Source organism: Spermophilus citellus, assembly GCF_964194105.1.
Source record: "Spermophilus citellus genome assembly, chromosome: X".
In the NCBI taxonomy this organism is placed as follows: domain Eukaryota; kingdom Metazoa; phylum Chordata; class Mammalia; order Rodentia; family Sciuridae; genus Spermophilus; species Spermophilus citellus.
The window spans coordinates 64,783,919-64,803,610 of record NC_138190.1 but is presented as its reverse complement, the minus strand read 5'-3'; the positions used below and the strand labels follow the sequence as shown (position 1 = coordinate 64,803,610).

The following is a 19,692-nucleotide window of genomic DNA, read 5'->3' as shown; positions in this document are numbered from 1 at the left end:
CCAAACAATAACCCTGGGTATCATAGCTTTCCTTAGTTCTGTGTGTCCTTCCTGTGAATTACTGAACCTGAAGGTAGCTTTGAGGACTCTAAATATTGCAAACTAAAATACATGCTTCTGTAAGTACAAAAAATGTCTGGAAGAATATACATGAAATGATAGAGGACTAAGAAGGAAGGAAACGTTTATGTTCCAGCACACAATCCTTTTTCTTCTTTTGAATTTTTTAAATATCTTTTTTAGTTGTAGATGGACACAATACCTTTATTTGCTTATTTTTATGTGGTTCCGGGGATCAAAGCCAGTGCCTCACACATGCTAGGCAAGTCCCTACCTGTGAGCCACAACCCTGGCCCCTTCAGTTTGCATTTTGATTAAGAACATAAATTACATTTGTAATTTCTTTAACTTAAAAAGACTATTAGTTAACAAAGCAGTAGGGGGAGAGCAAGCCCAATTCTTATTAATGATATCTGAGGAAACAACTCCAAAAGCTAAATTTTGTTGTTTACATTGTATTTACTAATAGTAATAAATATAAGTTTCTAAGATAATTATTTTTTAATAAAGAATTTTAATGTTTAAACTAGGAGCACTGACATGAGCATGTATTCAAAGCTACTTTAAAGGCCTGAGTTCAGGAATTCAAGGTCAATCTGAGCAAAAGCCATTTCAAAAAAAATTAATATTTAAAAGAAATGCAATTTAATTTTAGCATGGAAACACATTTTCTGGAAAATTTCATTCCCAAAAATCATACACAACTGAGGTAGTAGGGAATGAAAATATTTACACTTAGAAATCATTTAACAGAAAGTACAGGGACAATAGCAGCCATGACATTCTGGGCAGTAGAAGGAAAGAGATCTAACAAAAGTATATAAGAAAATTTCTGTTCAAAATTCAAGACTGATGATGATGATGATGATGATGATGATTTGTACCAGGGATTGAACCCAGAGGCACTCAACCACTAAGCCATATATCCAGCCCTTTTTATTTTTCATTCTGAGACAGTGTTCCACTAAGTTACCTAGAGCCTTGCTAAGTTGCAACAGCTGGCTTTGAATTTGTGATCCTCCTGTCTCACCCTCCCAAGCTGCATTACAGGTATGGATCACTGCACACAAACTCAAGCCTGATATTAAAGGATGTTAAGATGGTTCAGTATACTTTTAATATTTATTCTAATTATGTAGGCAGACATTATTGCTGAAATCAAATGATGCCGTCAATATTGTACCACAAACACACCTAATGAACAATCAAGAACAGTAATGTTAATTAGACTCCAACAGATCAATTTGAAGATATTAAGTAGGAAAATATGCTTTAAAATAAGTGGCAGGATAGGAGAGGAAAACAAAATAAACGTCTTTTTATATACTGTTATACTTAAATTTATTTTTAGTGTATTACATTGCTATGTATTGGTAAATTTTAAAAATCAAAATATTAAGGAAAAAACTGATAAAATATTGGAAACTGTCCATGCAAGCCTACTGCAAAACCCTGAGACACTAAAACAAGGAGAAATAATGAAAAGATAGTTGTCACTTTAATCCACTAAGACTTTGGCTAATAATTATGCAGCGATAACCAGAGAACCAGAGTTCACATATGAATACTGCTGTCCAAAAACTCTGGTCAGTTCTAAACAAATTCCATCCTAATACATGCTCCCACTATTCCAGGATTCTGTCCTAATAGCTTACACTTGTGAATTTATGACCTGATCTCATTCTTAAGAATCTGGTATCTCCTACCTCTTACACTTTACTTCCATCTTAAACTACAATTCAGATTTTTATGCCACAACATACCCAAAGTCAGGCCTTCATAAACTCAGCTATCACTTATATTATCCTTCACTACCACCAGTCAGACCCCAAATCAGAGAGGACAAATTGGGCAAAGAAAGAAAACATGTACTGGAAAAGCAAGTGTTTTGTTTAACAGATCCCTTATAAATAGCCCGATACTTTAGGTTTAGATGGAAAGAAAAATTATATAAAAAAGTGATTACTGCCAATACATTTTAGAGCTTACACATGCCTCTTAGTATATATTATATATAGTAATAGAAAACAGGGGATTCTCCATGCAGTACAGATGATTTTTCCGATATGACAAACCAAGGTATCTCTAAGCTTCTTATATACTCTGGAAAGGAAATGAAAGGTAAGACTTCAAAGAATATTCCATAAAACCTAACAGAAAAGCCATAGCTCCAGTTAAGTGCTAACAAAGGTAATATAAGTATTTATTTTTCAAAGTTAACAAAAAATAAACCAAATATCCAACCCTCATAAAAGGTATTTGTTTTTTTAGAAAAAACACAGTTAACACCATAGTTAATTGAGCTTCCCAAAATCAAAAACAAGACAAACTTTCTCACAATTTACATGCGATATTGTATAGGAAGCTCTAGGAAGGTCCATTAGGCAAGAAAAATGAAATCAAAGAGCTGCGTAAAGTGGCACACACCTGTAATACCAGCAACTTGATAGGCTGAGGTAGGAAAAATCCAGATGGGGGCCAGTCTTACCAACTTAGTGAGACCCTGTCTAAAACTAAAAACATAAAAATGAATGGGGAGAAAAACCTCCCCCACACCAAAAAAAAAAAAAAAAAAACAAAGGTGGTAACCCCGCAGGAAACAGCAGCGGCAGCGGAGAAGGAAAAAACCACAGAACCTCTCGTGTAAACTCAGAAGCGTCACGCCCCAAAGGGAAACGGATCACCAGAGGGTCCACTGTGACCAGTAAAGGTCTTAGTGGTGTGAATTCCCTCCCCCCAACGGGCGTCTGGAGTGTGCCGGATGGTCACGGTCACAGTACCAGCTGTAGCCCGAAGGGAGTTGGCGAGCCAGGGTCAAGGGAACCTTACCTACGGTCGGATCAGTGTTTTTGAAGCTAAAAGCAAACTGACTATTCAAGAGAAGCACGGGTGTTACTGCCAAGACCAGAAAGGAATTTTTCCCAAGGGTTGGCTGTAAGGAGGACACTCTGTAATACACTTGAATAATGTCCTCAGTAACTTCCTTCCAACAATGAGAAAACTGAGATATAAACCAGTGAAATGACTTACCCAATCTCCATAAACCAGTGGAATGGAAATCTAGCCAAATCCTTGCTTTCCAGATGGTTTGTAAAGATTTGGAACATTCCGTTGATGGAAAACTTGACCAGCTACAATGAAGTCTCCTGAAATTCTCATCTTAGTACTAGTGCTACAGAAGAGGAAATTTCATTTTGACGACTTCTTACTTTGTCTTATACCTAATAGAGTCTCCTTTAGAGTTTAAACTCTCCAGCGCTCTGCAGTCTGTGATAAGGGGTGGATTTATTTCTTTTTCTTTGGGTTTTTTCTTTTTTTAGCTTTTATTCTGAAAAACTTCAGGCATTCAAACAGAAGGACATGGAGATCCGTATGCCCATCTCTCACTTCCGAAAACAAGATCAACTCATGGCCAATCTGTCTTTTTTTTTTTTTCTTTAAAATTCCTGCACACTTCTCTCAACTCATCTCTTAAAATCACATCATTTCATTCAGAATAAACACTTCCATATCTATCTCTAAAATACAAGGACTCTTTTTTAAGTCATTACTAAATTGGTCATCAGCTATCTTAATGCCAAATATCTAGTCAATGTTTACGTTTTCCCATTAGAGAAAGCTTGATCCATGCCTACTAAGTTATTGTTAGATTGGAGAAAGAATTTATTGTGTTTTAGCACAGCATGGTGAAAACAGATAATAATAATGTATTGTACATTTCAAAAACTAGAAAAAGAATTTTGAATGTTTTCACCATAAAGGAACAATTAATGTGAGGAGATAGATATGTTTTGAACCCTATACAATGTACATATGTACTGAAACATTACATGGCACCCCATTAATATGCATAATTGTTACATTTTATGTACAGTTAGTAAACTTAATTGAAATAAAAATGATATTTATATTGTGATCTAACATTGTACACATATTAAAAAAAAACAAAGGTAAAATGTTCTGTGTGATATGTGGACGATAACACACAACAAAAGGGGAGAGGTGAAGAACTGAAGGTTAGACAAAGGGGAATGCAGGGAAGGGAGGGGGAAAAGGAATAGGGAAGACAGTGGAATGAATCAGACATAACGTTCCTATGTACATATATGAATACACCACAATGAAGCTCTACATAATACACAAGCACAAGACTGGAATCTTAATTAGAATAAGATATGCTCCATGCCTATATAAAAATTTCAAAATATACTCTACTGTCATGTATATCTAAAAAGAACAAAAAATTAAAAATTAAAAAAAAAATAGGGATGGGGATGTAGCCCAGTGGAAAAGCAACCCTGGGTTAAATCAACAGCAAGAAAAAGATAAAAAGAGGATCCAAGATGGCGGGCCAGAGGGAGGCAACATTGTGTGTCACTCCATGACCTGGGAGTATACTGCTTCTCTATGAGCAACATTCCTGCTCATGCACAGAAATCACAGTCACCAGGCAGTCCAGGGTTCAGAGTCAGAGGAGGTATCCCAACTATTTGCCCATATAGGACTACTGGGTACCGGAGCAGGACTATCGACTATGGGCAGCAGCACCCACACAGAACTTTCAGCCACCCACCCGAGCAGAAATCACACAAGCCGCTCCCACACAGGACACCCAGCAGCTTCCCACAAGCAGGAACTCCAGCCACCACTACTGTTTGGCCACCACTCTTGTTTGGAACCCCATCTGCCAACGTGGGGCTCCCCTGGTTGCCACCATCTTGGGACTCTGCAGCAGCGGAGATAGTCCCCTGTGTGCCGTAGCCTGCCTGCACCTGAGAACTTCACAAAGTCCCTGAACTCAGGCAACAGCCACACACTACATGCCACAGAGCTTGTCTCTGAACTCATCTTCCAATGCTATCGCTCGACTCCCCCACCACCTCCACACATGACCCAACATCCAATAGCTGAAAGCAGGCACCTTCATCTTGGGTAACTTTCATCACCACCTTCAATGGGGGCAACTCTCAGTTTGGAAGCCCAGCTGGCCAGGTACTCAGTTTCTAACTGCCCCCTCTCCCTAGCAGCCACTACTCCAGCACAGTAACACCCTGGTTAGCTTCACCATCCTGAGGGCGGAGATATAAACTAACAACAGAGGACCCTACCTAATGGATGAGAAGGGAAGCAGGAAAGGTACTGATCTCCAACCTAAACAATCCCTGTTTCTTCCTTCAAGATATTTTTTTCCTCTCCATCTCTATTCTCCCACCCTCATATCCCCATCAGATGTGAAACCAAGTACTTTGCATGAATTAGGATTTTGAGAACTGGGATGACTGAATAGTATATTACAGTTATGTTGTATATTCTTTTTTCTTTTTTCCTTTTTTCCCCCACCAATTCTACTATTTTAACATTTTTTACTTTTCTTTATATGTGTTTGTTTTATGTACTCTACTGTCTTCCCACTTGCTTCTATACCCAAAATTACTTCCTCTCCCTTCTCCTGCTACTAATCTTCTTCTTTAGAATTCTCCTTCACACTTCCTAAGATATAATAACTCTATATCCTCACCTCCTACCTCCTCAGCATATCATCCTACTACTCACCACAAGTTCTTTGTCCACCATCAGAAACTGTAAATACTTTTAGAAGCCTACTGAGTATATTGTAGATAATAATTGAATTCACCATTTCTGTACATTGTGACCAAAGTATAAATGTCTTAATAGCAAACATTTTGTTTTTAGGGTGTATATTGTTTATTTTGGGATCTGTTAACATTGTCCTTCACCTCAAAAGAGAGATACTGGTTCCCTCCAGGGTCACTATAAGCCTATAGGGTAAAAATGGTAATGCCTGGGATCCACAGTGCTAGAAGGGAAGACACACTAGCAATATGAAAAGACAAGGGAAGAAAGTGCCCCAAACAAATTAAGATACCACATTATTAGAATCCATGGCCAGCACAGAAGGAGAAATGACAGGGAAGGAGCTCAGGATGCACATAATGAAAATGTTCTGAGAATTAAAGGATGCTATAAGAGCAGGTACAGGAAGCAAAAGATCATTTTCACAAAGAGCTACATAAACAAATACAAGAAGCAAAAGATTAATAGGGAGATAGAGGTTCTTAAAAAAATAGAAATCCTTGAAATGAAAGAAACAATAAACTAAATTAAAAGTTCAACTGAAAGCAACATCAACAGATTAGACCACTTGGAAGACAGGACCTCAGACAGTGAAGACAAAATATATATCTTGAAAACAATGTAAAAATGAGTCTCATTGGTTGAGTCTAAGTTCAACACCCAGAACCAAAAGGGTGGGGGTGGGGGGTTAAAGAAAACCCACTACAAACTGAACAAGGTTTTGAATAAGAAATTTTTCCAAAGAGAATAAACAAATAACCAACAAATATATGAAAAGATGCTGACCATAATTACTCATTAGGAAAATGTGTGTTAAAACCACAATGAGATACTTCTTTATACCCACAAGGAAAGATATAATAAAACAGACAATGACAAGTGTTAAAGAAATGGAGAAAGAAGAATTTTCATGCACTCCTGGTAAAAAAAAAATGGTGCAAATGCTGTGGAAAATTGGCATTTCCTCAAAATATGAACCATTATGTTACCATATAACCTAGAAATTCCATTCTTAGCTAAATATCCAGAGGGATGAAAAAATACATGCAGAAATAAAAACTTTTACATGAATGTTCATTGCAGCATTATTCATAGTACTCAAAAATAAAAACAAGGTAAAGGTCCATCAATAAAAATATGGTTAGTATGCATACAGTGTAATATTCTTTGGCAGGAAATGTTAACAGACTACTGATGCACATTTTAATATAGATAAACCTTTAAAATGTTAAGCTAAATCAATGAGGTAGATATTACATGATTCCATCTTATTAACATATCCAGAATATGCAAATCCATAGAAACAGAAAGCAGATTAGTGGTAATGAGTGCTAATAGGTACAGAATTTATTTTCAGGGTGATGAAGAATTTCTGCATTTCCAATGGAATAATTGTGATAGTCACAGAACACTATGAAAATGTTTTGTTATGTGTAATTCTCCACAATAAGAAAAACTCAAGCTTTTTACAAACATAAGATCTCCTAATGTCACCGAACTTCAAAGCTAATGAAATTAATTCCCTCTCGCTTTTTGTATTCCTTTCACAGAAAATACTAAGACTGAGTACTTAAAGTGCATTTTTTCAAAAGAATGAAGGAAGCAATTTCAAATGAGATCAAGGATTTTTTTTTTGTTTCAAAATTTTTAAAAACATTTATTAGGTTAACTTTTACCATTTTGCTTTTTTGTATAGTTTAAGGAGTTATTTGATCCTACACACACTTGAGAAATTATAACAGAATATAGATCAAGGACTTTATATTTTTAGGTTTTGGTGTTCCAGTAACATAAAAATAACAGCAGCTGAACTTTCTTTCAGCCCCGTGTCATTAAATTTCCAATATCTTCATGCTAGTGAAGAACCCAGTATTCTAAGTGCTCTACTATATAACATTCGGAAATTCTCAAAGAGTAGTCTGTATCTAAACCATCCCCCCCATCAAAAAAAGGGCTGAAGGACCGCCATAATTTGGCACAACCATCCACTGATTTCCTTCCTGTAATAGCTTTCCAATATGATACTGAGACTTTTGCCCTGGGGCAAAAAAAAAAAAAAAAACAACCCTGGGGTTTTTATCCTGGGTTTTACATGGCTTTTCTTCCTTGTGCACTTTCAAATGCTGCTTCACAAGAGAGCTCTGGCTGAAGCATTTCCCACATGCACTGCACTGGTAGGGCTTGTCCACACTATGGATTCTCTGGTGCTGAGTAAGATGGGAAATCGGGCTAAAACATTGGCCACATTCATCACACTGGTAATATTTTTCTTCAGTATGAATTCTCTGATGCTGAATGAGATTCGAATCTCTCTTAAACCTTTCACCACTCTCACCAATTTGATAGGGCTTACCCAAGTATGGATCCATCAATGCTGAATAAGTTTGTCATATATTAACCAATGGCAATGTGACTCAAAAGTCAACTAAATAAAATGTATTAAGTTAAAAAAAAGTCCAGCCATAATTATAAGTGAGAAAATAATGAATGATCAGGTTACCAAAAATAATGGTAAGATGTTTTAAGAAACTACTATAGTAATAAAGTTACAAATACATATCTTTATTCATTGTCAAAATCCACTAAACAATATTACAAAGTATAAACTTTAATATATGCAAACAAAATAAAGGAATTAGCCTATGTAATTTTGGAAAATGATGTCTTAACTGGAAATTATAAAGGTACAGAAAGAAGCAACCATAAACAATGTACTCTAGTGGATAAGTTTGTTTGTCACAAGAGCAGAGATTCTACAATACTGAGCCACATGCAGTGGAACACACCTGTAATCCCAGTGACTTGGGAGGCAGAGGCAGGAGGATCACAAACATGAGGCCAGGTTTGACAATGTAGCAAGACCTTGTCTCAAAATAAACAGTAAGAAGAGATGGGAATATGACTCAGTAGTAAAGTACCCCTGGATTCAATCCCACTGCAACACACACAAATACTTTACACATGAGACTGAAAAAACATATAAGTGTATCGTAGGAAAAAGGAAATAAAAGTTATGGCTTAACAAAAAACAAAAGAAAAAATAAGCAGTGTGGTACTGGGCTAGAGGTGAGGACACTATTTACTAAACCATGTTTTAATATACACACATATGTATGCATACACACACACATGCATACATACACACGTACATGGATTGTACACCATGCTCATATGATCTCTGTCTACTGAGAGGCCCTAGAAGAAAAAACGCTATGCTGGTAGGTCCTTTAGTCACAGCAGCGAAAAACCTGATAAAACAGAAATTGGTACAGAGAAGTGGGGTCATTAGTGTGACTAACCTGACCATAAGGATCAGAAGATTTTTGAGCTTTTTGGAACTGGTGGGAAGAATTCTGAGATACTTAATAGTGCAAGCTGGAAATGCTTTAGGTTGTTGTAAGCAGGGCTTAATGGATGATTCTGGTGGGAGCTCAAAGAACAGAATGCCAATAGGACTGGGATAGTGAAGATAGGGCTCAAGAGGGTTCAAAGAACAACTCCATTGGAATTTGGAGACAGGCCATTCCTGTTATGTTTTGGCTGAGAAGCTGTCAGTATTTTATCCTGAGACTCTTTGTGAGGCTGATTTTAAAAGTGATGAACTTCTTAATCTGGCAGAAGAATTATCTAGGCAGCCTAGCATTCAGGAGGTGGCATGGACATGGCTGACGGCTTTTAGCCAAACTTATTGTGATACTAAGGAACAGAAAGCAAAGCAGAACTTATTTTCAAAAACCTGGACTTGAAAGGCTAGAGTAAAACTGGGGCTAAGGAAGTTGCAGATGTTAAAAGATATAACTGCCACTAAAAAAACACTTTGCCAGATATACAAAGAAATATGGCTTCAGGGCATCTCAGGAGCTGATAAGACCACACCCAACTCAAGTTCAAGGGAGTAAAAGTAAAAATTTTATTGAGACCACTGGAGCACCCTTCTTGCACAAGGGGGCCTAAAACGTTTCTTTTTTTTCCCAACATGCTCAGCCACCCCGACACTCAGAGGGTGCTGCAGTGAGTTATTGCTTGAGATGGCAACCGACATGTGCTGCTGGTTCTGCAAGAATGAAGGATGACTTAGGGGTTCATGGAGGCTTCCACTAGGATTTTAAAGGAGGGGCTGGGAAGCCAGGCAAAGTGCAGCATGGTCAGAGTCCCTGCAGGCACTCCCTGAGAAGTGAAAATGTGGAGATGTGAGGAGTAAGTCAAAGCTGCAGTGGAGACCCCTGAAAAAAGAAATGTGAGTAACCATAGGACATTGACCTAGGAAAGTTGCAACAACTGAGCAGAGACAAGCCACTTGAGCTGCAACCAACAAGGCCATAGGGGTGGAGCTATACATGCCCTTGGAGAGAACACTAAGATATCATGTGCCCAAGATTCTGGACAAGGAGCTACAAGACTTCATTACCCAGCTGGATTTTGGCCTTGCCTTGGTCCTATCCGTCTTTCTATCTCCCTAATTTTGTGAATGCAATCATTTACAGTGTGCCATTACATATTGGACACTTGTAAACTGCTTTATGTTTACAAAAGTACACAACATGAGATTGCCTTGAGCCTCAGAGAAGATTTTGGACTTGAACTTTCAGCAATCTTACCCTGTTGACTATACATAACCCTGGAAATGAAAAATTGTATTTCATGTTGTGAGCTTTCGTGGATGTGAGGTGTCCCCTAAAAGTTCACATGTAAGACAATCAAAAAAGGTGCAGAGGAGAAATCACTGAGTTACAAGAGTCTTGACCCATTCAGTGATTTAATCCTCTGATAGGTATTAACTGAGTGGAAACTGAACTGCTAAGATGCTGCTAGAAATGGTGAAAATTTTGGGCATGGCTTTGGGTATATATTTGTATCTGGCCAGTGAAGTCTCTCATTCCGGATAAGCATGATATGAGCTGATTCCCTCTGCCACCCTCTCCTGCCACAATGTTCTGTCTCACCTTAAACCCTGAGGAATGAAGCCACATTTCTATGGACAGAGACCTCTGAAACCATGAGCCCTCAAATAAACTCTTCCTCCTCTACAATCGTGCTGGTAGTGTACTTTAGTCACGGCAGCCAAAAAAAAAAAAAAAGCTGATTAAAACCAAAATCCAATTAGGAGCACGCATACCCAGGACCAGGATCTTTGTGAATGCCACTTTTTTCAATAAGAGTAACCATGGTGTATGGAGAAATAGCTGATCTGAGGCATGGGATGATATACCATAAGCCTGGAGTATCTTGTAGGACCATGAGGCAATGAAGTACTCAAGACTCTGGAAACGTGGTGCTCTGCCAGAATGTGCAGGCCTGTGTGTATTCTGCCTTTCAGTCTGAGACTATCCTGGGATACCTCAGGCCAGATAATCATGGAGGAGCACTGAATACTGCTTCTTCCGATGGGGAAACACCTTCCATTCATCTTCCATGTATGAATAGTACATCATTTGCTCTTTGCTTTCTTGAGACTTAAGGCCACAGTCCGCAGTATGAAAACCTTTTGAGGAGCCACTCTCTCAGCTCCTCTAAAAGGAAAGCTCATAGCCCTACAGAGCTTGATAAAGATAAATCAGTGGTCAGGATCGAACCCAACACTTCATGTGTGCAGGTAAAAGAGGAAATAACAGGAAAGAAAACCATCAATCCATCTCCTCTGCAACATGTATCTTATAGGATTCTCCTCTATGCCAAGCTGCTCAAAGCAAAGGTGAATGCCTCTAAAGAAGAATTACTACAACCCCCCACCAAAAAAAAAAAAAAAAAAGAATTACTGTTTCCTGAGGGAGAGGGCATGCCCAAAGAGGAAAATTTTCTTAGAGAGTCTAAGAATTCATGACTAAATTCATGAGACTCCTTGAATCCTGCTTGTAGAAATTTTATTTAAACTTCTTTCTACAGAGATTTTTCTCAGGAGGTACCAAGCAACTACAAGTTCATACTAGTTGACAACAAATAATCTCCCAAGAGTAGTTACTCCAAAGATAAATGCCAAATGCAGAAGAGGAGTGAAGCTGTACCTGACATCAGTGTCCTTGAAAAAAAAAAAAAAAGGCTTCTTTAAGACTCGTCACCCTGGTGTGTGGATGAACTCATCCAATTCATGAAGCCTACAGATGCTCAGACAGCAGGCCCAGTTGACAACCTCTTTAGGCAACATGAAATTGACAGAAAATTTCTGCTGCTGCTAAAGAATAATGTGATGATGAAGTGTCCCCTGAAGCTCACATGAGAGACAACAGAAGAAGGTTTAGAGGACGAATGATTGGGCTATAGCCTTAACCAAATCAGCAAATCCATCCCTCATGGGATTAAGAGAGTGGAGCCTGGAGGCAGCAGGGGTGAGGCTGCAGGAAGTGGTTCACTAGGGGCGTGGCTGTGGAGTATATATTCTGTATCTGAAGAGTGCAATCTCTCTCTCTCTGCCACCCTCTCCTACCATGATGTTCTGTCTCACCTTATGCCCTGAGGAATGGAACCACACTTCTATGGACAGAGACCTCTGAAACCATGAGCCCTCAAATAAACTGTTCTTCTCTAAAATTGTTCTGATCAGATCTTTTAGGCACAGAGGCAAGAAACCTGACTATCCCATGGAATATAGTATAAGGTGCTGAAGCGGGGGCCAGCATTAAAGTTACATTACTACATTGAAAATTTTAATGAAGGAAAATATGATTTAATTTCTCATGTGTCCTGGTAAAATTTTAATTTTAAAAGTATTCTTCGAGCAATTTTGTATTCTGGAAGGCTCTTAAACTATTTTTATCATAATTGCAGAATTACATTAATCATCCAGTTGACTTTAAAAACCATTTAAGATGTTAGCATTATGATACTCAAACTGGCAGTTTATTCTATATATTTTTTAATTTGTTGTAATTAGTTATATATGACAGCATAATGCATTTTGACATTGGATTGGCAGAGAGGACGGGAGGGAGTGTTCAAGTGGGAAGGTTGGTATAATCAGACAGACATTTTTACCCTATATACATGAATTATTGCATAACCGGCATGACTCTGCATATGTACAGGCAGAAGAATAAGAAGTTGTTCTCCATTTGTGTACAGTGTATCAAAATGCATTAAAGGGCTATAAATAGGAAAAGAACTCAAATTATCACTATCTGCCAAAGACATCATTCTATATTTAGAAGATACAATACATTCCACCAGAAAACTTCCAATACTAGTAAATGAATTCAGCAAAGTAAGAGGATATAAAATCAGTACCATACATTGGTGATGAATCCACTGAAAGAGAAATTAGGAAAACTACCCTATTCACAATTGCCTTAAAAAATAAAATACTTCGGAATCAATCTAACAAAAGACTTAAAATACCTTTACAATGAAAACTAAAGAAATAGAAGAAGACCTTTGAAGATGGAAACTTCTCACATGCTCCAGGGTAGGCAGAATTAATACTATCAAAATGGCCATAGTAACTAAAGATTGACACAGATGTAATGTAATTCCTATTAAAATCCCAATAACATTCTTTATAGAACCAGAAAATGTAATCATGAAATCCATTTGTAAAAGGAGCCAGAATAGCCAAAGCAATCCTTAGCAAAAAGAGTGAAGAAGCAGGCATCAAAATAGCAGATCTTAAACTATAATACAGAACAAGAGTAACAAAAACAGCATGGGATTGTCACCAAAATAGACATGTAAACCAAGGGCACAGAAGAGAAGACACAGAGACCAAAGCACATAAATACAATTAACTCATACTACACAAAGGCACTAAAAAACATACATTGGAAAAGACAGCCTCTTTTACAAATGGTGCTGGGAAAACTGGAAATCCACATGTAGCAAAATGAAATTAAACTTCTGCCTCTCAACCTGCACAAAAGTCAACTCAAATTAGACCAGAGACTTAGGCACTAGAAAAGAGACCCTGCACTTCATAGAAGAAGTAGGCCCAAATCTTCATCTTGTCAGTTTAGAACCTGATATCCTCAACCAGACTCCTAAATTCCAAGAAGTAAAATCAAGAATCAATAAGTTAGATGGATTCAAACTAAAAAGCTTCTTCTCAGCAAAGGAAACAATAATGTGAAGTAAGAGACTATAGAATGGGAGAAAATCTTTAACACATGCATCTCAGATAGAGCACTAATTTCCAGGAACAGGATACATAAATAACTCAAAATTAACATAAAAAAGAACCCAATCAATAAATGGGCAGAGGAAGTTAACAGACACTTCACAGAAGAAGAAATACAATCGATCAAAAAAGGGTTGGGGATGTGTCTCAGTGGTTGAGCGGTTGCCTAGCATGTGCAAGGCGCTGGGTTTGATCCTCAGCACCACATAAAAATAAAAAAATAAAATACAGATATTGTGGGGCTGGGGATGTGGCTCAAGCAGTAGCGTGCTTGCCTGGCATGCGAGGGGCGCTAGGTTTGATTCTCAGTACCACATAAAAAAATAAATAAATAAATAAAGATGTTGTGTCCACCGAAAACTTTAAAAAAATATTAAAAAATACAGGTATTGGGCTGGGGATGTGGCTCAAGCGGTAGCGCGCTTGCCTGGCATGCATGCGGCCCGGGTTCGATCCTCAGCACCACATACAAACAAAGATGTTGTGTCCGCCAATAACTAATAAATAAATAAATATTAAAAAAAAATTACAGGTATTGTGTTCTACTACAACATATATGTATAGTACAACATATATATATATATATATATATATATATATATATATATATATATATATACATATACATATATATATATGAATGAAAAAATGTTCAATATCTCTAGCAACCAGAGAAATGCAAATCAAAACTACTCTAAGATTTCAACTTACTCCAGTCAGAATGGCAATTATCAAGAATGCAAGCAGCAACAAATATTGATAAGGATGTGGGGGAACAGGTACACTTATACATTGCTGGAGGCCTGGAAATTGATGCAACCACTCTGTATAAAAGTATACAGATTCCTCAGAAAACCTGGAATGGAACCACCATTTGACCCAGCTATCCCACTCCTTGGTTTATACCCGAAGGACTTAAAATCAGCAGACCACAGTGGTGCACCCACATCAATATTTACAGTGCCTCAGTTCACAATAGCCAATCCATGGAACCAACCTAGATGCCCTTCAACAGATGAATGGAAGAATATGGTATATATACACAATGGAATATTATTCAGCCTTAAAGAAGAATGAAATTACGGCATTTACAGGTAAATGGATGGAGCTGGAGAATATTATGCTAAGTGAAATAAGTCAATCCCAGAAAAAACAAAGGCCAAATGTTTTTTTTTTTTTTGAGAGAGAGAGAATGAATGAATGAATGAATGAATATCATTTTTGTAGATGGACACAATACAATGCCTTTATTTTTATGTGTGCTGAGAATCAAACCCGGGTCTTGCCCATGCTAGGCGAGCGCTCTACCCCTGAGCCACAATCCCAGCCTCCAAATGTTTTCTTGATGTGTGGGGGTTAATTCACATTGGGGGAAGGGGAGTCATCAGGAATGAATAGAGGTACTTTGGATTAGGCTGAGGGGAGGAGGGTCTCAGGGTAGGAAGGGTGGTATAATGAATTGGACATTATTCCCCTATGTGCATATATGACTACATGGCCAGTGTAATTCCATATCATGTACAACCAGAATAATGAATATTTATACTTCATTTATATATGATGTGTCAAAATACATTCTCTTGTCATATATAACTAATTAGAACCAAAAAAAAAAACTACAGCAAAACAAAAAAAGAATAAATCAACTATAGGATTTTTAGATATCCAACTTGATCATAGCAAAAAGACAATGTAATTATTAGACTTACAATGGTAGCAACTTTTGTACATCATCCTTGGGGGGGGGGGCAAGCCATGGATTCTAAAAACTAGTAGTAACTTTAACAGTAATAATTACGGAGGCATTTTATTTTGCATTAGGGAGACTGGATATTGAACACAGGGATATTTTACTACTGAGTTACATACATAGACTTACTTTAGTAACTTTCTTCCATCCTTCATTAATTTATTGATTTTGCGAAAGGGTCTTGCTAAGTTGCTATGAGTCTCACTATGTTGCTAAGTCTGGCCTTGATCTTGCGATACTCCTGCCATAGAGTCCTGAGTCTCTGGGATTGAGGTGTATGCACAACTAAACCCGGCTACCCAGCGTTTTTGAACAAACATAAATCCTATAGTATCTTGAAGTAATATAACAAGATAAAATTTGATGAGGAAAAAATTGTACAAATAATTAATAGTCTTAGATAAAAATTAATTATTTTTGCACATAGTACAATTAGTCATCTTTCCAGGTAAAGAATAAGAATGAAGTAATAGGCTCTCATATGAGATTGCTGTTACAAAAGGATCAAAGGTATTCCAAATATTAGCTTAATATAATGGTGACCATTTAAAAGACAGGAGGCAAGCAGGAATTCTTCTGATGACATGAAGTTTGGAAAGAGATTTAAGAACTGTTTACAGAGTATAGAGAGAATTCTTGTTATCATCTAATGTTCAAATACCTGGAAGAATCAATTGTAACCCAGGCACCTGATGCATGTTTGTTTATAAGATCTCCCCTGAAAACTCTAAACAATTACAGACTTAGCAAATATCTTCTGGACAGCTATCAACATAAAGGGTGATTTTTTTTTTCCACGTTGCAATGTTACTTGATTCTAAGAAACAAAAAGAACGCAAAAGCCTGACAGATAAACACAACGAAACCAGCTACTTGGTTGTTGCTCAACTATTATTTCATAAACCAAATATAAGAAAAAAAATTTTTCAACTTGCTTCTTCGTGTTAGTGCAAGTTAATACTTTACCTGGATCAACCAAAGCTTTATTAAATATTTCTTTAAGTTTACGACTCTTCACATTCCTTCCTTGAGCAAGATTTCTGTACATCTCATACCCTATGATCATAACACCACCGTCTTCTTGCCACCTCTGTAGCATGTAGCTTCTCTCCTGAGGACGTTTCACAGTTGCTAATTCAGAGACCTTTTGTGAGAAAATAAGGATTTTGGAAAATACCTATTAAAAATGTAAGACTATTAAAAATTCCCTTTAAAATATGCACTATTTGTAATTTAAAATCTTTCTTCTACTATATGAATTTCATGCAAATATTTCAATAACAAAAACACTTAAATATGATACCTCGAGCTTTTCATCATCTTTTAATCCCTCTTGCCACTTCTCAAATTCATTCATCCAATTCAAAGCAGTATTAAGAGGACAAACCACTAAAGCTGTGCTAAAATCCAATTTGTCACACAAAAGAACTGTATGAAGAAAACTTACAACCTAAAAGAAAACAAATTAAGTTGGTACCTTCATTTATACACCCACAAAAATTTAAGCAATCTTACAACTAAAGTTTTGTTTTGCTTTAAACAGTACACTAACCCAAGAAAAGGTCATAATTTGCAAGCCATGTATAGGGAAAGAAATATATTTGTAAAATGAAAAATGTAAAAGGCCATTTTAACTCTAAAGCATCATAATAATACTGTGATTGATCAAAATAATATAAAATGTTCTCACACCTAAACAAAGGCACTGATCTCCACAGAATGTCCCAAAGGCCTTTCAGAAAATACCACTGCCACTTTGGAAGACAAGTATGTTACACAATACTTTTCCATTTTAACTTGTTCTAACTCACTGAATCTATAATAATTAACCATCTCTGGAAATAATCTGTATAATAGTTTCACATCTCTGCTACATAAATATAAGAAATGCAATCACTTTTTGTGTTCTTTTGCAATGCTAGAGTTTGAACCCATGGTCTTGTACAGGATGGGTGGAAAAAAATCTACCACTAAGCTATAATCCAAAACCATACAAATGAAGTAATTATAATGGTAAAAAATACTTTATGTTCTCATTATTGTGGCATCACAAACTGTTTTTTAGGGCTTTATTTTTTATGTGGTGCTGAGCATCAAACCTAGTACGTCACAAATGCTAGGCAAGTGCTCTACCACTTGGCTACAACCCCAACCCAATAGACAGTTAAATATTGTTAAGTGAAAGAAGTTAATTTCTCACTCAGAGTCTTGGTCATAGTTGTTTGCCCTATCTGTAACCCCACTTCCTTACCTTATTTGGACTTCTGCTCAAACATACCATTTTTTAAAGATGTCTTCCTTAACTTTCAATGTTTATTATATTATTGTTATCATCATCTTAACACATATTATCTAAAAGCACAAATTTCTTATTTTATTCTCTGATAGAATATAATATATTGAGAGGGATTCTGTAATTCTTAATCACTGTTTTATCTCCAGCCCCTATAGCAGTGTGTAAACATAACAGAACCCAGTATTAATGTTGAATTCAAATTAATGTAAGCAAAAAAACAGGATACATGGATATTCTTTATTCTTACCTGTAAAGTCTTACCAAGTCCCATGCAATGTGCAAGAATGCATCCTGAACCTGGAGATTTCTTTGTCTTTTTCACAGACTCACAACAGCAATCCCACATAAACTGAACACCTAAAGATTACAGCTTCATTAAGTTACATTTAAAGGTCCAAGTTAAACCTTTTTCCAATCAGTTAAATCAAAAATAACCAAAACTTCTAAGAAATAGTATTAACACAATACTCGAGAGTTTAAAAAGAAACTTAAATATAAATAGAATGATTTCCCTGCTAAGGTAAAGTAGACACAAGCACAAGCACACTACTGGATGACTTTGTTAAATTCACATTATCTAATCTATCAAAACAGTTTTTCTCTATACCCTGGGATGGTATACTTTCCTTTGAAATAGAAACTTTACTTAAAGATGAAACAGCTTCCTATCAAATATACTTTAAAGGATACTGAGCCAATCAGTATAAAAACAAAAACAGGATAATTCATTATTTCTATTCTTTATTCAACAGAAAAGACTGAGTAAGAAATGGGGCCAGTAACTCAAGAAGTAGGAAATACAGAATTTACCTTATGAATCAATTCATATGCATACTCAAAACCAACTTACTGATTCTGCTCCAAGAAAGCAGAAGGAAGTTACAATAGAGTATCTTTCTAATACCAGTACAGGAGTATTATTTTAAAGCATACCTGAAGATGCTGAAATAGGAATTCCAAAGAAGGCACTGAGGTAACTGTACCACTTCTTAGCCACCTCATCCAACCACTACAGTACAAGTGAAATTCACTTGTTAAATATACCCATTTATAAGTAACAATTTTCCGAATTATAAAATTCACTGTTTTTGCAATTACAAAAGATTTTTTTCTTCCTCATTTACCTACAGGCAACCGTAAGGGCAGGAATCATATTATTTTAGCTCACCAATTTATCTCCAGTGCTTAGCAGCATGTGAGTCACACAGAAAATAACTAAATATAGGTAAACTTTAACATCAATGAATTGCCTAATAGGTTCTTACCATCTACTTGGTGGGGTTTCAATTTGATAACCATATTTCTGTGAACCTGCACTAAAGGTTCTTTGGTTTCTTCATCTTCATCTAGGACCAATTTGGTTGTTATTGGACACTTGGTGGGTGAAGCATCTTCAATTTCTATCACCTACAAAAAAAAAAAAAAAAGCTGTTGATAGTTAAGTTCAAGCAATAGTGGAGTATAAATTTACCATGGGATATTTTCTAAAGTATAGATACATCTAATATTTTGGTTCAATAAGGCCAGGATAATACGTTTTCCAAATTCAATCACCTTTATAAAATATAAAATCACTTTAGTAAAGCCAATAATTTAACTTAATAGTTCTCAACCAGGATACCTCAATACATATTAGATAGAAATGTGAAAAAAGAAGTGTTCTAACTAGTCTATGACACCAACATTACAATGTGAATACAGATGTGATTTCCAACCTGGGAAACTTCTATTCTATAGGACACTTAAAATTTGAGGGCATTTAAGGTTGTCATGATGAGTGGTAATGGCTGGTAATAAATGGAGAGGAGCAAAAGGCAAATATAAAAGTAAACATCCTCCCAGACACAGTGATACATTCTTCTAATCAAAGTGGTTCATGAGGCTGAGGCA

At 36.6% G+C, this 19,692-nt stretch overlaps 1 protein-coding gene across 8 annotated transcripts in view; it reads right to left on the bottom strand.

Annotated features, from left to right (window-relative positions):
• Nucleotides 1-19,692, bottom strand: part of ATRX (ATRX chromatin remodeler) — a 230,856-nt gene that overhangs the window by 92,314 nt on the left and 118,850 nt on the right. For all 8 annotated transcript variants that reach the window (XM_081276837.1, XM_081276832.1, XM_081276834.1 and 5 more), the window contains 4 exons: nt 19,068-19,209; nt 18,050-18,159; nt 16,810-16,956; nt 16,473-16,650 (listed from right to left, as the gene is read on the bottom strand). In XM_081276837.1, coding sequence (XP_081132963.1) covers nt 16,473-16,650; nt 16,810-16,956; nt 18,050-18,159; nt 19,068-19,209 — 577 coding nt within the window. The remainder of the gene's footprint in view (nt 1-16,472; nt 16,651-16,809; nt 16,957-18,049; nt 18,160-19,067; nt 19,210-19,692) is intronic.